This window comes from Octopus bimaculoides, chromosome 22 (genome assembly GCF_046866305.1).
Source record: "Octopus bimaculoides isolate indiv1 chromosome 22, ASM4686630v1, whole genome shotgun sequence".
Lineage (NCBI taxonomy): Eukaryota > Metazoa > Mollusca > Cephalopoda > Octopoda > Octopodidae > Octopus > Octopus bimaculoides.
In genome coordinates, this window is record NC_142949.1 from 11,308,196 (window position 1) to 11,328,195 (window position 20,000).

The 20,000-nt window shown below is 38.2% G+C and overlaps 1 protein-coding gene across 5 annotated transcripts in view; it reads right to left on the reverse strand.

Annotated features, from left to right (window-relative positions):
- LOC106880532 (alpha-1,6-mannosyl-glycoprotein 2-beta-N-acetylglucosaminyltransferase) overlaps window positions 1-20,000 on the reverse strand; it is a 472,677-nt gene that overhangs the window by 45,871 nt on the left and 406,806 nt on the right. For all 5 annotated transcript variants that reach the window (XM_089339717.1, XM_089339718.1, XM_089339719.1 and 2 more), the window contains 2 exons: window positions 12,843-12,942; window positions 7,918-8,048 (listed from right to left, as the gene is read on the reverse strand). In XM_089339717.1, coding sequence (XP_089195843.1) covers window positions 7,918-8,048; window positions 12,843-12,942 — 231 coding nt within the window. The remainder of the gene's footprint in view (window positions 1-7,917; window positions 8,049-12,842; window positions 12,943-20,000) is intronic.

The window sequence follows — 20,000 nt, forward strand, 5'->3', positions numbered from 1 at the left end:
CAAACTTTCTGAAATAACTTCAGAAGAAAAGCTCAAAAGATTTTAATCACATTTAACTCCACCCAATGCTTCTCTAAATATTTGAGTACAAGAATCACTAAATCAGGTTGAAATCTTATCTAAATAAAATTTCTAAACGGCTGCGTGAAGGATATTGTCATAGATTGAGGAATAAAAGAGTAAATTAGAGACAGCATTTGTGGAACAAAAGATGTAAATGGTAGAACCGGGATTGCTATGCAGCAGTAATGGAAATCAGTATCAATAGGCACCTGGTCATTTGTTTGATATCCTGAAATATTGGTTTCAAATTTTGGCACAGGGCCAGCAATGTCAGGGGAGGGGGTAAGTCGATTACATCAACCCCAGTGCTCAACTGTTTTTTTTTTTTTTTTTTTTTTGACCCTGAAAGGATGAAAGGCAAAGTTGATCTTGTTGGAATTTGAACTCTGAACATAAAGACAGATGAAATGCTGCTAAGTATTTTGTCCAGCAAGCTAACGAAATGATTCTGCCAGCTTGCCACATTTTGATACTCTGAAATATTATTACCAAAATATATGGCATGGGCTTGGTTGGGTTAAGGTTGCTTCTTCCCAACCACATGGTTCTGGGTTCAGTCCCACTGTGTGGCACCTTGGGCTAGTATTTTCTACTATAGCCATGGGCTGACCAAAGTCTTGTGAATGGATTTCAGAGGCAAAATTGGGAAAAAAGTTTGTCATATTTTTGTCAAGACAGATTTTCTTTGTCCCTCCTGTTGCTAACTCTCACCTGTTTTCAACTTGGGTTATTCTATTCCCCGCCCCCCATGCCCAAACATGTTTTTCACAGAAGATTGTAAATAAAGGACACCACTTACATGACAGGGACACTTGTTTACAACTAACACATGAAAACAAAGGCAAGGAGAGAGTAACACACAAACACACAATATGTATGAAGAGAGAGAGAGAGAGAGAGAAGGGGGGGTCAGGGACACACACACTGGGACTGTTTTAGTTTCCATCTTCCAAATCCACTCACAAGGCTTTTAGTCAGCGCCTGGGGCTATAGTAGAAGACAATTGCTCAATGTGGCATGCAGTGGGACTGATCTTGAAACCTTGTGGCTGGGAAGCAAACTTCTTACTACAGAGCCATGCATATGCCTCTGTGTGTGTGTGTGTGTGTGTTGGTTTTGGCAATGTGCGAAAATTGTAAACGAGAAATTATCAGACAAGCTGTGTTGTTTGCTTCCAATATTCCATGGGAACAATTTTGGCCAGGGAGAAATATTACTTTGCTTGGAAAACAAATGAAAGTTGGCATCAGGAAAATCCTGCACCCCATGGAAAAGTAGACACCAAAACGACGATGACAACAATGATGATGATTTTGTTTGTAATTAAATCAGTGCAATTAATTCTTTCAATGACATTTTGTTGCAGAGTCTGTTTCTAAAAGCAGACTTGCGTAAAATGATAAATACCCTTTTTTTCTTTTCTTTTTTTTTCTTTACCGATTAACTTTACATGAAATTAATATTGGCTAGATTTCTTGGAGTATAAGTTCAAATCCACTGCAAGAATTACAAGAACTAGAAAAAAAAAAAAAAAAAAAAAAAAAGGACCTCTTAATTCTATTTTGATAGAATGTTTTATGGCATTTATTCTAACTTTCTGTGCTCTGACTTCAGATCCTACCAAAGTCATGTTTGCCTTTCATTCTTTTGGGGTCAATAGCAAAAAAGGCCAGCCCAGGACAATGCATTAGTGGGGCAGTAAGAAGGTTGGAAAGATGCCTTCTGGTATCTGGTCCAGGATGTTGTGCTCTGGCAGTGATGTCTGCATCGATACTGGTGCCAAGCTTTATTGGTTCAAATCAGCATTGTGAAGAGACAGGAGACTTTCAAAGTAAATGCAACTGCCAGTCTTCCTGAAAAAATCTTGGCAATGTTTGTTCTTTTATTTGTCAACTTGTTTCAGTAATTTGACAACGGCTATGCTGGGGCACTGCCTTGAAGGGTTTTAGTCAAACAAATTGACCCCAGGACATATTTTTTAAAGCCTAGTAATTATTCTACCAGTCTCTTTTTCTGAACCACTGAGCTATGGGGATATAAACACACCAACACCGGATGTCAAACACATAGATACACACACACATACAATGAACTTCTTTCAGTTTCCGTCTACCAAATCCACTTGCAAGGCTTTGTTCACAGCTTGAGGCTATAGTAGAAGACACTTGCCCAAGGTGCCACACAGTGGGACCGAACCCGGAACCATGTGGTTCGTCTGTACATATATGTTATCTTTTACTTTTTTCAGTTATTGGACTGTGGCCATGTGACATGAAAGTTTAATCAAATAAACTGACCTCAGGATTTTAAGTTGTTAAGTCTGACACTTATTCTACCAATCTCTTTCACTGAACTGCTAAGTTAAGGGGATGTGAACAAACCAACATCAGCTGACAAGTAGTAGTAAGGGACACCACAAACATCCCTCTCCCCACACTTATACACACACACACATACTCGACAGGTTTCTACACAGTTTCTGTCTCACATGGTATCGGTTGGCCTGGGGCTATAGTAGAAGATACTTGCCCAAGGTACCGTGCAGTAGGACTGAACCTGAAACTACATGGTTGCAAAACAAGCTTTCTAACCCCTATACTTAGCCACATATGTACAGATGCATGAGTATCACTATCGGACAGAGGCTCTTCTTGTAAAGAGGCCAGGGTCCAAGCCACGAGAGATTTGTAGTTCTTATCTACTTATCTAATTAACGCTATGGAAACCAAAGCTAATCCTCACCCCTACCACCACCCCTCATTAACGAAAGAATTAATTCAACTGGACAAAATATGGTGTAGGGAAGCTTGTGTCAGTAAAAGACCCATTACCTCCACATTTCTGAAATTGCCACAAATTAAAGATGAAAAGACTGGAAGACACATAAACCGATAAATAGTTCGTTCAGATGATGCAAAATATTTTATTAGTTTACAGCGGCCATAAATAGACAATAAACTAGATTTACCAAGCTGGATTAATTGCAGAGTGGTGCCAGAAAACACTTAAAGACAATTATGATTTAATGAAGTCTTGTTCCTTGAGTCAAGCAACTGTCTTCATTGGATTCTAAAGTAATCGTTTAGCAAGCAATAAATCTACTTTAAGCATTAGATAATACTTAAATATTCTCTCAGATATTTAATCTTCGATATTCATAATCCCGTTATCTGGCTTCATTGAGGGTTTTAACATGTAATTATTACAAGCAGTTGTAATCATTTGTCTCTAAGTGCAAAACTGAACATTTTCATAACTTGATGTATCTAATGAATTAATGAAGTTTGTTAATTTTACTAATTTCTATAAGTGATATGCAAAAGAACTGGTTCATTCCTCCAGCACAGTAACAGACTTCATGGACAGAATCTACACCGAGTTGGGTAAGGATTAACATTAAATAACTTGGATTACTCGATCAGATCTAATGCTTAATTATTCACATTGTTTTGAAATAATCATACATTATCTCAGAGCTTTGGAGATTTTAATGATGTGATTTGTTTATTTTTACTGTCACATTGTAGGGTAGGTGTGAAATGTCAGATCCAGCCAGTTTCAACATAGAAGAAGCAGAATATTTTGGCTGGTTATGGTCGGTTTGAATGATAAAGGATAAAAGGAATGCCATTCTATAGAGAGTGGCATTGGTCAGTCCTCACCACACAAAATCACTGACCTTGTGCTGAAATCAGAAACTATTATGGAGGGTGCCGACTCTAGCAGAATCAACTCAAAGGGGTCAACGGTATGAGTACTGGTCATATACTGGGGTCAATTCAATCAATAAATATGCAAGGGCAACTGTCAGTCTTCCTCAAGCCTTTCTTTTATTCTTTTAATTGTTTCAGGTATTTGACTGTGGCCATGCTGGAGCACCACCTTGAAGGGTTTTAGTCGAAGAAATCAACCCCAAGATTTGTGTTTTTTAAGCCTAGTACTTATTCTGTTGATCTATTTTGCCGAACTGCTAAGTTACAGAGATGTAAACATACCAACACTGGTTGTCAAGCAGCAGAGTGGGGGACAAACACAAAGACACACACACACACATGATAGGCTTCTTTCAGTTTCCATCTACCAAATCTACTTGCAAGGCTTTGTTCAGCCTGAGGCTATAGTAGAAGACACTTGCCCAAGGTGCCATGCAGTGGGACTGAACCCAGAACCATGTGGTTTGTCTGTACATATATCGTTTATCTTTTACTTGTTTCAATCTTTGGACTGTGGCCATGCGACATGAAAGGTTTAATCAAATAAACTGACCTCAGGATTTTAAGTTGTCAAGTCTGACACTTATTCTACCAGTCTGAACTATAAAGTTAAAGTGGATGGAAACAAACCAGCACCAGTTGACAAGTGGTGGTGAGGGAAGCACAACCCACCCCTCACATATTCACACGATGGGCTTCCTTGCAGTTTCTGACTATCAAATTCTCTCACAAGGCATCAGTTGGTCTGGTATTGATGTATGCAGCAACCACCACTGTCACCGACAGCAGCTGCCACACTACAGCAGCGACAGCAGCACCAACAGCTGCCACCAATTCCAGCAGCAATAGCCACACTATCATGAATAACTGCACTTATTGAAGCCAACAAAAAACCTTCAACATCAGTGACCCCCAACATTTTCACTACCCAAAACCCCCTTTTTAGATTCAAATGAATTTTCCTCCTCCTCCTCCCCCACCACACAGACCCTAGTCTTTTGAAAAGTCTATTTATTCAATAAACCAGTTTTATCAATTAACAGCAACAAACAATCCCCCAGTTTCATCTCTCAATTAAAAGTTACACGAGTAATTGAGTAATTACATGAAAAGCGTTGGAGCCTTTTAGAATTTCAAACACAGCTCACTGACCACTAAGCCCTTACCCTTACCACCACCTGCCCCCACATTGTACAGGTCTGCAGACAACTGGTTGGGCAACCTGTTCGAAATAACTTTTAAATCTCCCTTGAAACGCACTCTGTTAAGTGAAAACTACTACTACCACCACCACTATTACTACTACCACCACTACTACTACTACTACTACTACTACTACTACTACTACTTCAATGTGCAATGTGCAGATGCATGTGCAACATTAACCAACAGAGGCCCTGCTCGTTAAAAGGCTGGTGTCCCAACCAAGGAAAAGATTTAGCTCTTATCTATGGAACACTACAGAAACTGAAGTTAATTCTCAGTCTTAATCACTGTCTTTGATTAAAGGAAGAATTAATTTGATAATAATAATAATAATAATAATAATAATAATAATAAAAATAATAATAATAAGAAGAAGAATCCGCTGCCCCATTTCCTCCCAGAGTTTCAAGTTCTATAAGCTACATGGCGACCTCAATAGTAGAGGTAGCATGAAAAAGGCAACCTATCTTCACTGTAAAGTGGTTGGCATTTGGAAGGACACCCAGGCATAGAAACCCTACCAAAACAAACATTGGAACACTGCTTCTGCCACCACCACTACTACTACTACTATTACTTGTGTTGTGCTTGGTACCCAGGACAGATAAACTGGTGGGGGTAAACAAGGTGAAGTGATATTGGTTAAGAACAAAAAGGGTAACTTTTTGCAAGAATGAACAAGTTTTATATTCAAAGCTGTAACATTGGACAGATTCTTTTATTGGTTTCAGTCAATGGACCATGGCCTTGCTGGAGCAATGCATTTTATTGTTTTAATCAATTACATTGATTCCAGTATTTCATCTGTTTTTAATTTTCTATTGGCCTCAGAAGGAGGAGAGGCAAAGGAGCTACGCATCATCATCCTTTAACGTCCGTGTACCATGCTGGCATGGGTTGGGCGATTTGTCAGGATCCAATGTATCCAAGGACAACATTGTGTTCCAATGTTTGTTTTGGTAGGGTTTCTATGCCTGGGTGTCCTTCCGAATGCCAACCACTTTACAGTGAAGACGGGGTGCCTTTTTCATGCTACCTGTACTATTGAGGTCACCATGTAGCTCGTGGATGAAGGGCTGGAACTATGAGAATGTGGTGGTGGTGGTGGTGGTAGGGGGAAGTGCAGGTAGTTGTAGAGGATCTGCATGGTTACTCACATCTTCTAGGGGAAAGGGAAATGAATAACTGAAGCATGAAGGGACATAACTGGAGTGTAAAGGCAAATAAGATGTCACAAGGTAATTTGGCCCTTACTGATTCTTGTCTTCCATTCTCTCTCTCTCTCTCTCACACACACACACACACACACACACAGAGGTGTGTGTATGTATATATATATATCTATATATATATACCCTGGGTTTCCTGTCCATAAAGGGTTTAACCTTATGGCATATCGTCAGATCCCAAGACCTGTTGGCCTATATATATATATATATATATATATATATACACGCAAACACATGCATATATATATATATGTCATATATATATATATATGTCATATATATATATATATATGTCATATATATATATATATATGTCATATATATATATATATATGTCATATATATATATATATATATATATATATATATATATATATATATATATATATATATATATATATACACACACACATGCATATATATATATATGTCATATATATATATATATGTCATATATATATATATATATGTCATATATATATATATATATATATATATATATATATATATATATATATATATATATATATATATATAATTTAATTAGAAGGCTGGTTTATGGGGTTACTCTGGGTTTAACTTTATGGTTTATTGTCAGACCCCAAGACCTGTTGGCCTAAGACCTCTTTAATTTATATATATATATAAATTTAATGAGAGGATATGTTAACCTCATGAAAGGATGGTTGCATCCAAGGAAATACTGGTTCAAAACCTGGTATTGTTAGGGAATGAAATTCCCTTAAAACAATAGGTTTATATTAAGCATATAGCTTATATCCAGTTAAATGAAGATAAGGAAGTTAATAATTGTTTATTATTAACAAACTGGTCATCTTCAAAGACGACCAGTTTGTTAATTGTAAACAATTATTAACTTCCTTATCTCCATTTTCTTTTCTTTTATTTATATATATACACATGCGTATACATGTATATATGCACACACACACACATGCAAACACATACACATACATTCATATGCACACACACACACACACACACACACATACATACACATATATATACACCCAAAACATGCACACACTGACTTACACACACACAGCTATGATAGGTTTTCATTGTCCACCCAGTTTCACACACAACAATCTGTGGAGTCGTTTAGCCCAAGGTGAGCCCTGATTGAGTAAACCCATGAACAAAGGCACTCCAGTCTTGACCACCTCATATGCTGTCGCCACAACCTTCCGTCAGCCTATTTGGGACGGCTTTAATCAGTAATTCATATTTTTGTTTCTATATAATAGGAGAAAGTGATTTCAAGGAGTTTTGGCTGCTCTTTCTAGCAGACTGAGCATCTAAGTAGAAGCTCCTGCATTAGATTGCTGTTTTTAATATATCAAGCAACTACATAAATAGTTCTTCATTAGCATGGAAGAATTGGCAGTTATTTTTAGCAGCTCAAATAACCACAATTTGACTGCAGCTAAGATCTGTGTGTCATGGTTCAGCAAAAAACCAATGTGCTGTTATTACAGGGTGTGAAACGTAGGAACACAAGACATCAAAACAAGCTTTTTATTACTCATTTGGACATGCCAGTGGCTCTGGAAGATGTTAGAGGAATGACCAATACAGGGAAACTATCTTGGTTAACGTAATATCCAATACCTGTAAGAAAGAGGGCAATGAAAGCTGGGGTGGGAGACATCTAAAGAACGAATAGAATATGAGAATTCACTGACTTTTTCCTGAGGTTTTGTAACATCTGTAACACGGTGATTGTGTCTTCTGATACATAATAATCCTCTTCTAGAAGTAATACTATTCCTTCGTAGTTCTTCATCACTCGGATTTCCTCAAATACAAAAGATAACTGAAAAGAAGGAAAAACAAGCTTGATTTAAATTTCAGTTTAACCCTTTAGTGTTCAAATTACTCTGTCAAATGTAAAACTTATTTATTCATATTCATATTGTTTTGAATTAATAATATATTGTCTCATAACTTTGAGATTTTGATGCTGTTATTGTCTATTTTTAGAATGGCATTGTAGGGTAGTTGTGAGAGGTTAGATCAGGCCAGTTCGAACATAAAACAGAAGAAATATCTGGGCCAGATATGGCCGGTTTAAACACTAAAGGGTTAATGAAACACATGAAGACAGCATGTATACACACACACACAGACACACTCACTCACACATAATGGTTTCTGATTTAGGGTCAAGGTCAGCAATTTTGAGGGTGGTGTGCCTTAGTGGATATCAACAACCCCAGCACTTGCCTGGGACTTAAGATTATTCTCATAAAAACACGAAAAGCAAAGTTGACTTCAGAGAGAAGACATAGTGCTCGGAATTTTGTCTGAGACTAAAGATTCTGCTAGCTCATTACCTTTATAATAATAATAATAATAATAATAATAATAATGATAATAACAATAACAGAGATGGACTCTCCCGTCAAAGGTGACATATGAGAGTTCAGTGTTTCCTGAATGACCTGCACAAATGGTTTGTTTATAGGGATCAAACGTTCGTGCTGTACATTAACTCACTCTCCCCATCAGGTGCACAAAAGTGCCATATGTCGCAAGTTGAAATGATCACAGAACAACATGGAATGAAGTGTTTTGCTCAAGAACACAACACACCACTCACTCCTGGAATCAAACCCATGATTTGGTGATCATGGGTGCAACACCCAACCACTAGGCTGAGTGCCTTCATGTTATAATGATGATGATGATCATCATCATCATCATTTAATGTCTGCTTTCCATGCTAGCATGGGTTGGACGATTTGACTGAGGACTGGTGAAACCAGATGGCTACACCAGGCTCCAATCTGATTTGGCAGAGTTTCTACAGCTGGATGCCCTTCCTAACGCCAACCACTCCGAGAGTGTAGTGGGTGCTTTTATGTGCCACCGGCACGAAGGCCAGTCAGGCGGTACTGGCAATGGCCACGCTCAAAATGGTGTATTTTACGTGCCACCTGCACAGGAGCCAGTTCGGCGGCACAGGCTACGATCTCGCTCGAATGTCTTTACACGTGCCATCTGGCACAAGTGCCAGGAAGGCGATGCTGGGTACAAGTGCCATTGACGGTTTCGCTTTCGCTTGCCCCAATAAGTCTTCGCAAGCCCAATAATAATAATAATAATAATAATTAGTGATGGTTTCTTAAGGCCTGGAATTTAGGGAAGGGCTATTTGATTGGATAAAAAGCGAAGTTGACTATGGCAGAATTTGAACTCAGAACAAAGACAGACACTGTTTTGTTCAATATTCTTAAACAAACCTTATTCAGGGACCTTTTGAGTGGGATGGGCTACTCAACCTGAAGAAAAACTGGGTCCCACCTGCAAGGTCATGTGCTGTTTATCTTGATATGAGATCACTATGTCACACACATATATGGTTGTGATGCATATGCCTGGTGTACCCTTATCAAACGGGTAGTCATGAAGAATATACTGGGATTCGTACATTTGATGGCATGCACTGCTCTCTCACTCAATAATAATGCTGTCCTGGTGTAGTACCAGGCAGTGACTTATGACTTCTGATCTTAACTGATTGGAAGTATTATCATGTACATTGTTTTATTTTGGTGTAAAAGATGGGCTACAGCAAATATTCTGCTCAATACCACAGATTTGCTTGTCAGTTGTTTGACCTTAACCAGTTGAGCATGTCCCTTGGTGGCTGACAATATGGGCATCTCTGATCAGGAGCAGAAGTAGTAGGGGAAGCATCATAGCCATGTGTTGAGAGGAATTCTTTGGATTTGAATAATTCAACTCTGGAAACAATGGGTGTTTTTTGTTCATCCTTAAACAACCCTTATTCAAGGACCTTTTGAGCAGGATGGGCTACTCAACCTGAAGAAAATTCTAATTGGGTCTCACCTGCAAGGTCATACACTGTATGTCATGGTATGAGATCAATATGGCGAGCACATATGGTTGTGATGTATGTACCTGGTGTACCCTTATCAGACAGGTAGTTACGATGGATATACTGAGCTTCATATATTTGTACCCCAGTGTCACTTTATGCACTGCTCAGTCACTCAATGATAATTATAACAATGCATTCTACTATAGGCAAAAGGCATGACATTTTGGGGGCAAGAGGCTAGTCGATTACATCAACCCTAATGCCACTCCCAACCTTAACAATACAAATAAGCATAATGGTTTCAAATTTTGGCACTAGGCCAGCAATTTTGGAGGAGGGAATAGTCGATCACATTAACCCCAGTATTCGACTGGTACTTATTTATCGATACTGAAAGGATGAAAGGCAAAGTTGACCTTGGCAGAATGTAAAGACAGATGAAATGTTGCTAAGCATTTTACCCAGCTTGCTAACGATTCTGCCAGTTTGCCACTTTTAACAATAATAAATAGTTGATGTGTGTGTGTGTGTGTGTGTGTGTGTGTGTGTTTTGCATGATTCTTGATGTAATATTTTGAGTTGAAACAGATGTTACGTCTTATATGTGTCATTTTCATTATTTACATTATTTACACTTGACGGATATTTGTCCTCATCTTGTTTGTTGTCAACACAACGTTTCAGCTGATATACCCTCCAGCCTTCGTCAGTTGTCTTGGGAAAATTTCAAACCTTGGTTCTCATTCCTAAGGTATTTTTCAATGTTATCATTATTATTATTGTTATTGGAATCGAACTTGGAATCTTGGGGTTACTAGCCTGTGTTCTTAACCACTACACTATATACCTGTGGGCAACTATGGAGTGAATTTTAGGGCTTATAAATCTAATATTTTCCTATCCTTCCTTAATACCAGTTCCTATATGCTACTCATATCTGCACTCTGTCTGCTTAGGAGGTTGTTGTGTCCTAGCATATGTGCTGCTTCTTTTAGTTTTCGTATTTTCCAGTGTTGTTCCCTGTCTATTATTTTAACTTCATCCCACAGGGAGAGGTGGTCTCCATTTTTCCACAAATGATCAACTATACCTGATTTATTAATATCTCCTCGTGTCACAGCTTTGCGATGTTCCTCTACCCTTATTTTGAGGGGCAGCATGTTTCGCCTTTGTATAACCTACCACAGCCAAAACGTTGTGTTAACAACAAACAAAATGAGGACAAATATCAGTCAAATGTAAATAATGATGATAAGTAAATTGAAGCTTTTACTTCAAATAGCATCTCAAAACGGTCAGTCTTGGTAGTTAAAGGGTTAAGGTGCTGTTCTACACAGGTATTCGATTCTTTTGTTTCAGCCATTTTGACTGTGGCCATGCTGGAGCACTGCCTTTAGTCAAACAAATCAAGTCCAGGACTTGTTCTTTGTAAGCCTAGTATTTATTCTTTCAGTCCCTTTTGCCAAACGGCTAAGTTGCGGGGATGTGAACACACCAACATTGGTTGTCAAGCAGTGGTGGTAGGACAAACATAGACACACAAATACATACATAAATATATATATATATATATATATATATATGGTTTTAGAATGGTTTTTTGATAATACCATACTATATTCTGGTGCCTAAACATAAGTACCATATTCAATTTTGAATCTAAATCTAAATATATATATATATATATATATATATATATACACACACACACAATGGGCTGTTTTCAGTTTCCGTCAGCCCAAATCCACTCACAAAACTTTGGTTGGCCTGATGTGATAATAGGAGACACTTGCCCAAGGTACCATGCAGTGGGACTGAATCAGGAACCAAGTGGTTGGGAAGCAAGCTTCTTACCACACAGTCACACCTGGGGATATTTTTTCATGTGTGTTTTTGTGTGTGTGTGTGTGTGTGTGTGTATATATATACATACATATATATATATATATATATATATATATATATATATATATATATATATACACACATAGCGAGATCGTTGCCAGTGCCCCTGGACTGGCTTGTGCGGGTGGCACATAAAAGACACCATTTCGAGCGTGGCCGTTTTCGTGCGGGTGACACGTAAAAGCACCCACTACACTCTCTGAGTGGTTGGCGTTAGGAAGGGCATCCAGCTGTAGAAACTCTGCCAAATCAGACTGGAGCCTGGTGTTGCCATCCGGTTTCACCAGTCCTCAGTCAAATCGTCCAACCCATGCTAGCATGGAAAGCGGACGTTAAACGATGATGATGATGATGATGATGATTATCGTCATCATTTAACATCAGTTTTCCATGCTGGCATGGGTTGGACAGTTTGACCAGAGCTGGTAAGATCAGAGGCTGCACCAGGCCCTATTGTATGTTCTGGCATGGTTTCTATGACAGGATGCCCTTCCTAAAGCCAGTCACTCCATTGAGTGTACTGGGTGATTTTTATATGGTACCAGTGCCAGTGCTTTTAACATGACACCAGCATGATACACACACACACACACACATACATATTTATGTGTGTAATATTCTTAGAAGGAAAATGGTAAAAGTGATTTCTAAATTTCAATCTGTTAGTGCTCATTAACATAAAATTGTTTTTATTTATAACGTCACATAAAAAAAAAAACATTAAGATATACATACACATATAAATAAATACATATATACATAAATATATATATATATGTGTGTGTGTGTGTGTGTGACAAAACATAGACTGTTTCTGTGACAAAATAATGTCTTATGGAAATGGCAGATTCTACTTACTTTCCAAAGCCAATGGTGCTTAGTTTGGCAATATTTTGCTTCTCTATAATGTCCATATCGGTCAGGACTGGCTGCATTATTACAATCTAATTTTATTGCTCTGCAAATAAAATTGAAAAACAAAAAATCATGAGTGAATGACGAAATGCAACCAAGTTCAATCAAATCCAATCCATCAAAAATCAAACCAACCTCCTTCCCTCCCCACCCACATATATTACGTGCAATATCTGAAGGTGCCATAGCCTAGTGGTTAAGGTGGTCCGGTTGACAGTCATGATGTCAAGGGTTCAATTCCTGGACTGGGTGCCACATTGTGTCCTTGAGCAAGATACTTTATTTCTCTCCCTCCAGCTGGGTCAGAGATCAAAGAGCAAGAGGGTTAAGAAAGTGCCCCATGTCTGTACATGATTATACAGGTACTTAAAACAGTTACTGATAGCTTGGTACATGTTACCAAGTAATTCTTGTTTGTGGCTGAAGGCTGCTTCTAAAGATGCATAACACAGCATCAATCAAAAATACTGGGATAAATTTATATTTATATTACAAAGCCCTACTGTGGGTTAAACAGGAATGTAAACGCATTCTTCTGATGCTATTGATGTGCAGAAAAATGAAATAAAAAAATGAACAAAAAACAGGAATCTCCCAACAGAATTGAAATGATAATAATAATCTTTTCTACTCTAGGCATAAGGCCAGAAATTTTGGGGGAGGGAGCCAGTCAACTAGATCAACCCCAGTACACAACTGGTACTTAAAAAGATGACCTAGGCGGAATTTGAACTCAGAAAGTAGCAGCAGATGAAAGTATTTTTCCCGGTGTGTTAATGACTCTGTCAGCTTGCTGCCTCAATAACAACAACAACAACAATAATAATAATAATAATAATAATAATAATAATAATAATAATAATAATAATAATAATAGTAGATATAACAGGTTAACTTGGGAGGTTAAGCAGTTGTGAAGAACACTATTTGTTTCAATTAATTTTGAAACTACTGAAAAATTTAGTAAAATAACTCTGTCATTATTAACCCTTCCTGGGCCAGCGGGGTCCCTTGGAACCACAGCAAATTTTAAAAGTTATGCAACTTTTACATTTTTTTTTATCTAAGTGATATCTCATGACTTTTATTGTCAATAGTTTACGTATGCACATACAAATATTGAGTTACAAATTTCTAGTCACAAGGGTTTTATAGCACAAAATGGTCATTGGGGTTCCAGCTGCTTCCCATTGGCCTTCTGTGAAATTATTTTTTCTGTTCTTTCTTCAGATATTCTGATGAACTATAAGTCAATTTTCTTCGTATTTGTACTGGTATGAATCGATATACATTTTTTTCTTTTATTCTTTTTGTTTTATTTTATATTTAGTGCTATATGTATAGTTTATAAAACTATAAAAAAAATGTTCTAAATTTCTTATTCTGCATCATGCACTCACCCATATATACAAGGTTAAACAAATATTACTTTATGGATAGTGCAGAAATGCGTGAAAATAAAATGGAGCCCCCTAATGGCCTTTTGTGTAATTCCAACCCTGCTGACCCACAAAGGGTTAATGTGGTGTTTGCAACATAAATTAACATGGAATTTTGAGATCGTTTTCAAAGCAGGATATTTGTATCATAGACTCAGGGGCAGTCACAGACAGGTTGGTATCAAAAGAGTTATTCCTCTTGTTGCCATATTCCTATAGGAATACACTGCATTTGTTTCTATTGTCGTGGATTTGAGTGGCCGTCCAACGATCACTGGAGAGTTTGCCGAAAATCAGGATTTATATAACTGTTCATACACGAATCCACGTGAAAAACTCCTTCAACGAAGTTCAGAATTCGTATATGGACAATAATTTTCAACCAATGAGAAATCCATAATTTCTCATGTTCGGGCAAACGAACCTACGTTCTCTCTCCGCCTCTTATGAGTTTGCTACATTAGCCCTTCACTCATAAGAGGCGGAGAGAGAACGTAAGTTCGTTTGCCCGAACATGAGAAATTATGTTCTCTCTCCGCCTCTTATGAGTTTGCTACACTATTAATTTTGAAAATAATGAAGAATTGAGTAAAACAACTTCATTCCTAACCCTTTACCTTTCTAGTGTAGAGCATTTAACACACAAGACATATTTCTTTGGCATCTGTGTATCATATCTGATACAGATACCCAATTTTTTTCAACTTGGGACTTAAGAAAGGAAAGCTTTATGTTACTCAGAAACAAGGACTAAATTAAAAGTCCGAAAACAAACGTGGATGTTTAGGACAAACTTATGAAATTACTTTGGATAGGCAAAGGTTAAGCTGGTTTTTGGAATGTAAATGTAAATGAAATGTTTGTGGATTTCAATTCACATGAGTTTAAAACAGGAAGTTTGTACTGTAGGACAAGGGGAGGTCTAAGGAGAGTTGGCATCAATAAAGTTGAAGGCTATATCTATGCCCGTGTGGCTTTTTAGAAACATTCTTTATTGAAAAAGTTACAAACAATTAGGCGTGAGGCAAATTTCACAAACTAAAAAAAAACCCAGTTTTTATCAAAAGGCTATAAAAAGTGAATTAATATAGAAGAAAAATAGCTTTGTTTACCATTTCAAGAATCTGAAAACATGTTGGAGGTGAAACTAAAAGACTGAACACCTAAAGCAACTTAACAAATGACCTTTTTAAAAGAAATAAACTCAATTAAGATACAAAACATTTCCTTTTTTTAGGTTGAAGCTTTGTTGGAATACAAAATGTAACACAAAAGAATAAATAAAACGAAATAAAAATTCTATTGTAAAATATTGTGAAGTTTATCATGGCAAAATTTATTAAAGACCCATTGTATTTCTATAATAGGAGTTAAATCCAAAATCCAGATCCAAAATTGTTCTTAGAAACTGAATTCTTTCACAGGAGAACTTAACTCTTTGGCATTTAAATAAGTCATATCCAGCCAAAATATTCTGTTTGTTTTATATTCAAGCTGGCCAGATCCGACTTCTCAAACCTACCCTACAATGTAATTTAAAAAAAAAACAACCACATCACTGAAATTTTGAACATCATTTGAAGTGATTTGTGGTTAACATTTTGGCTTCATGTGTTCTGAGTTCAAGTTCTACCAAGGTCAACAGGTTTTCACACAAAACTAAAAACAGAATGTTAAAAGTTGAGCTAAATTAATTCTTCTTCAGAAAACTCTTACCATCTTCAGAACAGGAGTGAGATGTTTAAAGTCCTAAAACTCCAGACACACAAGAAGGAAGCAACCATTCATAAAAGTTAATTAGATGAGATCAACCCCCTCTGTGTCATGCAGAATTTGGCATTTAAATAAGCCATATCCAGCCAAAATACTCTGTCTGTTTTATTTTCAAACTGGCCAGATCTGATCTCTCAAACCTACCCTACCATCATTATCGTTTAACGTCCACTTTCCATGCTGGCGAGCCAAAAGGCTGCACCAGGCTCCAATCTGATCTGGCTAGGTTTCTATAGCTGGATGCCCTTCCCAACACCAACCACTCCAAGACTATAGTGGGTGCTTTTTACGTGCCACTGGCATGAAGGCCAGTACTGGCATTGGCCATGCTTGGATGGTGCTCCCTACGTGCCACCGGCATGGGAGCCACAGTTATCTTTACATCATCTAGAGCTGCTGTAGTGTTAGGTCAGCTTCTGTGTCACATAAAGTGAAGATGTGTGGTTCAATGGTTAGGATGTTGTACTCATGATCTCGTGATCATGGTTTCGATTTCCAGACCAGGCAGTGTGTTGTGTTCTTGAGCAAAACACTTCATCTAACATTATTCTATGATCATTTTGACATCTGACATGTGGTACACCGTGCACCTGGTCAGGCAATGTTGATTTGATGGCGGGTGTGACCTAATGAACAGGACAAACATTTGACCACTATGCATAAATCATCTGTACCGTTTGTTTACCAAGAAATTATGGAACCTTCAACTGTTGTCTATGACAGGTAGGAGTCCTCACATAGAGCTGGGATATCATCATCATCATCATCATTTAGTGTCCATTTTCCAAGCTGGCATGGGTTGGATGGTTTGACTGGGGTTAGTACGCTGGAAGGTTGCACCAGGCTCCAGTCTGATTTGGCATGGTTCCTACAGCTGGGTGCCTTTTCTAACGCCAACCACTTTACAGAGTGTGCTGGGTGCTTTTAAGATGGCATTGCATGATCGCTTTTTACGTGGCACCAGCACAGGGCTCTTGAAGGCCAATCCTCTTCACCAAGGGGAAGAGGCCTTAACACTTTTGCTGTGGAGTACGGGCCTTCTTCAGTACAGCAAGGCACCAGGTATCTCGGTCCAACCACAACCATACAACAACAATACCAATATTAAATACTAAGAGACCATCATAATATCACCAACTGGTGCAAGCACGGCTGTGTGGTTAAGAAGTTCACTTCACAACCATATGTTTGTGGGTTCAATCCCATGTGTAGCACCTTGATTAAGTACATTTTTTTGTAGCCCTGGGACTAACCAAAGCATTATGAGTAAATTTGGAAGATGGAAACTGAAATAAGCCCTTTGTGTGGGTGGACCTACCTGTGTTTGTTTAAATTTGTGCTCTACAAAAATTGCGGGTAGCAATTGGTGTTGCTTTGTCACTTCTTTTAAGAGAACCATGAGCTGGCTTTGTGCTTTCAAAGACATGTGAAACAAGATAACTCCTTACTTGAAAAATAGATAAAGGTGAGTGGCAGGAAGAGTATTCAACTGTAACACATTACCTCAATAATATGTATTCATCTAACCCATACTAACATGGAAAAAATTGGCTGTTAAGTGAATGAACAAACCATAAGTTAATATGGAAACTTGTTTATGGTCACTCAGCCTGCTACAAATAGCAGCAATAGACTAAAAAATCACACGTTACCATCTTGTCCCCATTTTCATAAGTTTGTCCTAAACACCCATGCTTGTTGTTTTCAGACTCTTAGTCAGCCCTTGTTTCAGACGATCTCGGTAACAGAAAGCTTTCTTTTCATAAGTCTCAAGTTAATCTGGTGGTGGAAATAAATTGTGAGTGTGCATCATATACGATGCATGGACACCAGGTGCACAGGTGATATGCAGGACAGGTAAAGGGTTAAAAAATGAAAGGATAGATTGCAAGATGTTGTTATAGACTTAAACCTCAAAGCAGATAGGATGGTCATGGTTGGAAGATTTTTAATCACAAGTTTGCTACATCAAGGCTCACCTGGGGTTAAATAACATCAATTTATATCACATGTAAGTCAACAAGAAACTAGTATGTTCCACTGGATGTAGAAACATCAGTGTACAGGTATTGATGGAAAAGTTGGGCATAAGAGGAATTTGATGCCATATGCAAGAGAGAAGACGATGGTGGTTTGGTTGTATGATTCATATGGATGTAGAGAGCTACATAGCGAAATGCTAAGCCCTAATTGTGGACAGAGGGTACCTGTGGAGGGAGGAAGACATGGGATGCTGGGTTTCATTGAGGAAATGACAAGGGACCGGGAGATGTGGCGATTTGCTGTACTTGATAAGACATGTCAAGATAAGCAAAATCCCTGTTTTCTACATATACAGGCTTGTCCTTTCAGGTGTCGGTGCCACTTAAAAGGCACCTGTGCCAATGCTGTGTTAACGCACCTGTGCTGGTGGCACATAAAAAGCACCCAGCACACTCTGGTAAGTGGTTGGGGTTAGACATACAAAAGTGGATGGAACTTGTGGAAGAGACCTAGGAAGACAGGGGATGAAGTATTGAGGATCGATTTCAAGACACTGAGCCTCACAAAGGAGATAACTAAGGACTGAACTGAGGTACCTGGTGTATTGATGTACTCAAGAAAACCCATCCACCAGAGCAGAATTGATACCAATGATGGTGCCACATAAAAAGCACCCAGTACACTCTATGGAGTGGTTGGCATGAGGAAGGGCATCCGATCATAGAAACCATGTGAAAACAGGTAATGGGGCCTGGTGCAACCCCTGGCCTTGCCAGCTCCAGTCAAACCATCCAACCCATGCCAGCATGGAAAACAGACGTTTGATGATGATGATTATGATTTGCCTGTTAGAAGTAGAAGCTAAATCTCCCTCAAACAAATCTTACTGGCTTAAAAAAATGAAGGACATATTGCAATTATGTAAAATGGGGTGCACTAGGCTTGTAGAGAAAGGAAACATGGGAGGGGTGGTCAGAGCCGGAATGCTTTTGATAACAGGTTTACACTCAGTCAGGGCTGTTTTGGGACTAAACAATGTCACCACTACTATTAATGCCAACCCCACCACCGTCGCCACCACCACCACAACCACTGCCACTAAAAAGAGCAATGACAACAGGTATGTGTAGTGAGATTCCAATTGATAAAATAATTAGACAACATTCGGTAAAGAAGTGGTTTTAGTTGCCTGGCTTTGTGAACAGCTGAAATATTTACACACACACACCTCTCTCTCGCTCGCTTTCTAACACACACATACATACACACACTGGTGCACACGCACTCACAACCCCTTTCATCTCCATACACATCACACATGAACACTTACACATGTTCACTCACACTCTCTCTTTTGCTCTCTCTCGCTCGCTTTCTAACACACACACTCATGTTCACACACATGCTTACTTCTATACACAAACACTCGCACATGTATGATTGTATGTATATTATTATCCTCATTAATTTGGTAACAGATGATAGGTGCATCTATATCACTGATAACGCTCATATAATCACTTCAAATTAAAACTATTTTATCAGAGCATATTTAATTAGTGTAGATAACTGCATATTACACTTGCTGCATTATCTGATTTTGAAGGAAAACCCGATCCTGCAAAACCATCTACAGGCTGACATTTTATATCTATGTTAATAGATATTATCTCTGCTGAAAGAATTCATTAAAAGTACTTGAATTTCTGCTTTGAACAGCCATTGGTAAAATGGTGAGCGGAGAACTGCTTGCATAGCACCAGTCGCAAAATGCAAATGTGTATTTGTATATGTGTGTTAGAAAGAGAGGGAGGAGAGTGTGGAAGCGCTTAGAACATAAATGTGTGTGGGATGGCCTTATGTTGCATTGTGTGTCTTGTAAACAGATACAAGTACTTAATTATAC